Genomic DNA, 7,766 nt, shown 5'->3' with positions numbered 1-7,766 from the left:
CGAAGGAGATGCCAAAGATATTATTGATGCAATGAATGGAGATTCCCAAGCCAATTTAGATTGTGAAGTTATTTTGTTAGATTGTAAAACGCTTTGTAGTACTTTATCACCGCATAGTTTTAGCTTTGTTAGAAGATCGTGTAATTGGGTGGCGGATTCAATAGCCAAGAAAGCTCTTAGAAACAGCTTATTCTGTAATAATCCTCTAGCACAAATGGTGTGGCTAGATTCGAGACTTTGTAGTGGATTCCCCCTTCAATGAAAGATCATCTTTTGATATAAAAAAAAAAAAAAAAAACCAGCACTTCATTGATTTCAAATTCATAGTACTCTGAAGTTGGAGATAATATATTGCATAATTCATGAAAATTATTAAAATTACACCTAAGAATTACACTGAACAGTTAAATATATATGTCAATAACATTACTGAATCTGAAACTTTGTCCAAACCACCGGTTATACACCGAATCTCAACTTTACAGTCTATATAAATGCACACCACCTATAATAAGTCATCAAGTCGGATCGAAAAGGACCTCAGCTTGTTCCATAGTCCAACAATTCCCACCTGAACGGACGGAATACATACAAAACCTCAGGACAGCTCTTGAATAGAAGAGCAACACAGACGCAGACTGCAGCAATCGCTACCATTGAGAGCATTGCAGGCCTGTACAGTAAAGACCTGCCAGCTGTTCCGTAATCTAGCTTCTGATGGCAAAGATTGCAAGGCCGCTGCATGGATCTAAAGGCAGGCTGTCCAATTTCAAAGCTGGCTGTCGCAGCTTCATTTTGTTTCTGCTTAATGTTACAGTCGGACAGAGCATCGGGAATATCAAGCACCACATGCCCCACACCTGGTCTTTTATTAATTTTCTTCTGTACCAAGTGAATATATGAGTAATAGCCACGCAACCGAGCATAACCTTCAGGTGTAAAGCCTGTGTTGTCATGAGCATTCTTCCATGCTTCAATTCCCACCTGAATCAAACAAAACAATGTCATTTTGCAATGTTACAGCCAAACATATGCTTCAAGATTTGGGAAAGAATCAATTCAACTTCCAAAACACATGCACTGAAGTTCACAAGTGTTACACACATAACTAAACCAAAACATAGACCTACCCCAAAAAGATGGATATTGTAATGGTACAGCCGAACATGATCAACATAATTTCCTAATATTAATGCAGCCTCAACATAACCATAAAGTGTGGTCCACATTGAAGATATGCACAGCCGAAATTTAGAAGCAGATTTTATAATAAAAATACCAAATCATGAGAAGTTTTTTGTTTGCATAAAAGACATGCTAAACAGAAACGTAGGAGCAATCTCATATTGAAAAATACCAAATTCTGAGGAGTTTCTCCTCAGCACCTGAAAAAATAAACAATGAGCAGATAACAAATTACCATTCCAGGATCATTGGTTAATGCATCAAGCACGTCCTCAGAACCATCTTTACCAGCCGCAATGTGAAGAGGTGTCAAACCAGCAGGCCCTGTAACATCTGGTCTAAACAAAAAGTTTCCTTGTCCCAATTTCTCAGGGACATATCTTAGAAGAAGCTCCACTAGAGATCTAGAATTCTTCCTAACAGCACGATGAAGAAGACACATCTCTGATAATGCCATATTTATTGATGAGTGATCTCCCGTGTCGACAATTTCGTCGTGCATTATGTTCAGGAGTTTTTTAACTACAGCACACCATTCGCGGTCCATGGAGAACTCAATAAGCCACTTGAACCGTCTGAAAGAGAAGAGATCTGTGCACGGATTCAAGTGGCCTAATCTAGACATAGATTGGCCCCTGTGAAGAAGCCAACCTATTTCGTGAATAAAATCCATAGCTTGATTTTTGGCTTCAAGTTTTTCACTTCCACAAATATCAGTATCTGTTTCAATAAATTCCAATGCACCCTCGAGCACACGGATCTCTGAACAAACATCTTCCTCCGCGACTATGAAAGGAAAGAAGCAACTGCTGAAACCATGGTCTTCAATCTGGATAACAAAAAAAATTTAGCCAGGATGTACAGAAAGACATGTTTGGAAAGGTATCTAATCTATGTGAAAAAGCACAGGCAGAATAGTAAAATGCAAGTCACGACATTCATATCCCAACATAAATAATTTTGGGAGAGTTACTTCAAATTCAGAATAACCAAAACATAGTCGGCACCAAAGCAAATAAGAATGTGCATATTCATGTATGTTTTCACAAGCACATACACTAAAATATACAATGTCATAAGGAAGAAGGGACTATCAGTGTATCGTCATAGGAAAAACAGTGAAGGGAAGGACAAAAACCAGCATGTTTTGCCTATAAAATACCATCACTTCCTAATGTAAGTTGGAAGCCATCTGCTGATATGTCTTGTCTCATACTCTAAGTAAATGTGTTTCAATGCATTGAGCATAAGAAGCTTAGATACTATAGCAACAATAGAGATTAACGTCATATTGAGTATGTGGCAACATACATCAACTAAATCAAATAAAAATTTAAACATCAGTTGGTAAACAGTGGTGACCAAGAATCTGCTTTCATGTGATGAATACAACATGTTACTAGGAGGAGGCAAAAGTTTAGCGTATCCAAGCATATCAACATTAAATCAAGACACTTTAACTGTACTTCTGTTTTCATATACAATGGCCATCCATACAATTCCCACCTAAAAGGAACAAACTCGCAAGCTCAATTACGCCAGAAAGCTGAGTGATGCTAAGTAAAATAAGAAATGTGAACAAGATATAGTATAACTTTAAAGAGAGATAGCACAATACCTCAATGAATCCTCTTCCAGATATTGTGGGAATAGAGCAACAGAAGTTAACACATTGAAGGTCATTGTCTTCTTTGACATTATCAACATCATCCATTATTTCTTCAGCATTTTCCTGAAACATATAATTCCCTTCTACTGCACATAGTAACCTAACAAAAGTGAAGTACATTAACAAGCTTTTTAGAAGCACATTGAACCAATAGAGAAAAATGATAACAAAGAATCCAAACTTTCACTAGCATATGTGATCTTAAAATTAAAGGCAAGGCTACCTTGTGGTATGTCGAGACAAGTTGATGCCTTTAATCACAAATCGAGCTCTTTCAGTGGCACATACTGCAATGGGTACAACATTTACAATTTTGCTATGGTGGTTGCTTCTCAGAGGCAAAGATTTATCCACAACAACCTGACCTGCATCACCAAAGATGCTCAGATATTCCTTACACAACCATTAGTCACTACTAGATTATTCTACCATATCACTAGTTCAACATGTATTCAACTTTAGAAAGATAAAGGCTACAGACCATTGTAAAGAAATGCTATTTGATGCTGAACCCTTATAAAGGCCCATCCAGATCTCCAGAAAGCATCATCAGATACATCCAGAAGCCTACTCAAGCTGGAGCTAAGGTTACAGCAAACCTATTCAAAAGTGTAAGAACAAAAATAAATTGCGTATCTCAGAAAAAGAAAAATTGTAAAAATGAGCAGAAAGCTTACTTCTTCCCATGCAGCTTCAGACTGGCGAAGATAAATCGTCAGAATGACACAGCCAGGCCGTATGTAACTCTCAATCTCAGTGGGACTGTGAGATAACCAGTCTAGAATCTGAAAGTAGAAGGATTTCAGAAATCAATTCTTTTACTAAAGGAAGTTCCAACAGAGGCGACAACACATGGCATTTTATTAAGTACCTGAGCTCTCAGGACAAGAGGAAAATCATTTGGATCTTTACCAAAAAGTTTGAAGATTATCCGATCTGTACGACTCTGGACAGGAGAAAAATTCACAGTTAAAAGTTGCATGTAAATCACAAAAGAACAAAATGTTGCAAATGTAGATTGATGTGCAATTCTCGGAAAATAACACAAACAGTAAACTACTTAAAATGTTTCTTTAGTAAAATCAATAGATCTAATCTGGATTTGGTTTCAGAAACAAAAGCTAACACCCCAAAAGATAAAACTATCACTGTCTTAATAGAGTAGACACCAAAGCCTTCTTACTGAAAGAAAGTACGAATGCCACATTAAACTATTCTTTGTACTATGTCCATTCAATTTAAAAGAGGTAACTGATGCACATCATTTACCAAATAAATACCTGAGCATCTCCATTAGAGCTGGAAGGTGACTGGGCAGATGCTGAATCTGAATTACCGCTTTGCGGTGGGCTTGATTGATGCGAGTCTTGCTGTACCCATGAAGGGCAATCAAGAGAGCTAGTCCCCATGTTTGTAGGTACAGGTGATCTCTCAATATCTTCAGCACCATCATCTGAGTCAACATATATGTCATTCAAATCAAAATTGTTCATCTTGGCTTGCCCAGCAGTACTATTCCGAACTTCTGAATATGCTGGATAGTTATTTGGAAGGCCAGGTTTCATATAAGAAGAGGTTTGTACATTTGCAACACTAGTTCCATGTGCATGTGTAACTGGCTGCAACATTTTAAAGCAGGTGCAATCAGATGATGTTTCAAGAGCCTTGAAAGAACTAAAGCATGTAAGAGCAAGGTCAGGAGTACCTCTGAAGTTCTATCATTCAGCAACACTCGAGGGTCCTGCAAGAGCCCGGATATTGTTTTTCCTCCAGGTTCAATAGGCTGGCTAGCAAGGCTCCTTAAAAGATGAGTTAGGAGGTCCTGATCTGTCACCTGGTCAGACCTTACAGCTGCGATTTGTAAAAGGCAGAGTTACTAAATGTTTACGGCAATCATACAAATAAGAGAAGACTGGTCACAGGGTCCCTAGTAGTAATGATAATGAAAGCAAGGACATGGATAATAACTCATATTATTTTCCATGGTAATCCATTGAATTACTTACAATGCATGTTTGAAAGTATCTTGAGGAGACTTATTAACAGATAACTGCTCGTCTGTTCATCATTCAATGAACTTGAACTGCCAACAGGATCAGGATTTGTTTTCCTCCTCCTTTTATTATGGCCAGCCAAACGTCTGCGGCAACTTCTTTTCCCTTCATCAAACTCTTGAAGGACATGAAACCTGCCAAAATTTGAAAGAGTCATTAAAGAATATATTGAGAAGGCAACTATATTCGTTTATTAACCTTTTGAAATTCAGGCACAGCAATATGTGACAAATACCTTAGGAAACGATATCTATGCAACTATATTCAGAATTATGGAGACATCAAATTTTTTATTGCAAGATCATAGTTCATACTAAGATCATGACGCAGTAAAAGTTGTATATATAAAATAACAGTAGATGCAATTCAAAGCAACCAGGAAATTAATGCATACCTACTACACTGCTGACAAAAACGCTGCATAACATTTCCAACAAGAGCCTTACTTGCCTTTGAATGCATTTCACAAACCTTATGCCTCCTATGATAATCCTTGGCACTGCTCAGATCGGCACCACAGTCTTCCACCTGACAAACGGCACGACTTATGCTACCCCCAGCCAATTTGGTCTTCTTTCCACTATTTCCTTCCCAGATTCCTATCCCCCTTTCGTTAACCGGAAAACCATGTCCACCTACCTTCAAACTAAGGCCTCCCACTTCTTCATCATTTAAATTATCATCTTCAATGACAATAACCCTTCTCCTTTTCTCCATTTCCCTCCTCCCTTTCTCTACTCCCAGATTCAATTCATCAGAGCACGAGGATGAACTATTCGATGAATTCCCGTTTCCGACAATTCCGGTAGCAATAGGATAAATCTGCCTACTGATGCCACCGGATGGTACTGGATTCAAAGGGCTGGCAATGAAAAGATCACCATCCCATTTCCAATCATTCAAATCCCATTCCAGACTCCTCTTCCCTACTGCCCTCAAATCAGCAGCAGTCATACCATAAAAATGATGGGATTGAGCTTGACCCCCAATTCTAGCCTCCATGGATCAGAACTCCAAATACCCAACAAGATCAAAACAATTCTCCAAACAAAACCGACACTAAAATTCAACTCCAGTAACCAAATATAAAAACAAATAAAACCCACTTCCCCTAAAAGATCAAAACTTTAATCAAACCTAATCAGCTTCGGTTCTTCCCCAAAAGTCCAAGAACAGTACACCAACACACCCATGATTCCAATTAAGAGCAACCCACATACCCAATCACCTCTATCTTCCTCCAAACCCCATTAAAATATAAAACCCCACTTCAATTTAAAACAGAAAATTAAAGATGCAATCTTTAACTTAAAATTAAAAAAAAAACAAGAACAGAAATCTCAAATTACTTGCCAGGAAACTTAATCAAGACTCCAGCTTTAAACCAGACCCAGATCGGAGAACTGCCGGAAAACACTTGGGAAATGTTGGTACGGTGGCGATGGGTTTGATGATGTATCTAATTATTGTTTATAGAGAGAAAAGATAAAGAAATTGAGAGTTATAGGATGGTAATAGTGTGTATGGTACACAAAAAATAACAATAATGTTAAGTAATCCACAATCTTTAGTACCTTTTTTTTTGTTTTGGTTTGAGCTTTGTGAAAGCTAGAGAGAGAAAGTAAAGTAGTAAACAGTAGTACCCAACCCAACTCGGAAATGGTGGGTCCTTTCCGCATACCGCGTGTCTATCTCCCACTTACCATAAAAATTCTTATGTATACCCAGTCTAACACGTCATCCGTGGACTAAATCAATCATATTATAACACCTCATTTAAATGAGGGTATTTTTGTAATTTTGTTTGTTATTTGCATACATTTTTTGAATAATGATATTACAAGAATACCCTCATTTTAATGAGGTTTTATGATATGATTAGCTTAGTCTACGGATGACGTGGTGGACTGAGTCTACCTAAGAATTTCTCCTCAACTCTCGATCCAAAAATTAAAATCAAATGAAAGACAAAACCTATGTGGAAGCCCCTCTACTTTATCATTTTTATTCAGATAGCCTCTGTACTTTTTTCTTTGTTCGTAAAGTCCTTCTACTTACCTTATTTGTTCTTCCCGTCTTTCAAATTATAAATTATAATCTTTTAAATCATTTTTGTGTACCGGAAAAATCACAAATTGTAAGTAGAGGGACTGAAAAAAACACAAAAAGGGATATCAAAATGTGATTCTGCAAAGTATAAGGATCCGGACGTGACGAACTTTGATGTAGGGACTTCTCGAACAAAAATGATAAAATAGAGGGGCCTCCGTATGAGTTTTGCTAAAATCAAACTAGAATTGCCATAATTTTTTTTTTAATAAAGTACCATCTAATTATGTCATCACTTCATAGTTAAATTTTTCATTTAGTTAAGTTACTGGTCATAATAAGATTCGAAACTAAAATTTTAAAAATGCACTGAAAATTTTTAGTTGTTTAGACTATAATATTCGATCCTTGAAAAAAATAAATTATTTTAAGGCAAATCGCTATAAGGCTCTCGTGTATGTTATAATTTACACTAAAAATAAACAAAAGGGACTAAACTATTGATGAAAAAATAAATTATATTATTTTATTTTTAAACAAAAAAACTAAAAAGTGAATTATGATGAGAAGTTTCATTATAATATTTTTATTATTTTAGTTGATAAACTTACAAATATTTAATATGAATAAATTAAAAATTATAATAATTAAAACAATTAATAAGTATCCAATTAAATTTAAAAAATAATTCAAATATATGCATGTATATATAGTTTACTATAGTTATTCAAAATAAATATGAATTATGATTAAAGTATTTATATACAAAATTTTAATAATAATTTTTCTCTTTTAGCGGCTTTGATATA

The 7,766-nt window shown here is 36.1% G+C and overlaps 1 protein-coding gene across 1 annotated transcript; it reads right to left on the bottom strand.

Annotated features, from left to right (window-relative positions):
• Nucleotides 1-327: 327 nt before the first annotated feature.
• Nucleotides 328-6,562, bottom strand: LOC126686665 (squamosa promoter-binding-like protein 1). Its single transcript, XM_050380810.2, has 11 exons — nt 5,303-6,562; nt 4,861-5,042; nt 4,560-4,705; nt 4,135-4,473; nt 3,726-3,800; nt 3,532-3,639; nt 3,336-3,453; nt 3,078-3,219; nt 2,804-2,954; nt 1,421-2,014; nt 328-984 (listed from the first exon to the last, which is right to left on the bottom strand). The coding sequence occupies exons 1-11, from the start codon at nt 5,908-5,910 to the stop codon at nt 541-543; spliced, it is 2,907 nt and encodes a 968-aa protein (XP_050236767.1). The 5' UTR covers nt 5,911-6,562; the 3' UTR covers nt 328-540.
• Nucleotides 6,563-7,766: the final 1,204 nt, after the last annotated feature.

Source organism: Mercurialis annua, linkage group LG6 (assembly GCF_937616625.2).
Source record: "Mercurialis annua linkage group LG6, ddMerAnnu1.2, whole genome shotgun sequence".
Taxonomy (NCBI): Eukaryota; Viridiplantae; Streptophyta; class Magnoliopsida; order Malpighiales; family Euphorbiaceae; genus Mercurialis; species Mercurialis annua.
This window is presented reverse-complemented; position numbering and strand designations above follow the sequence as displayed.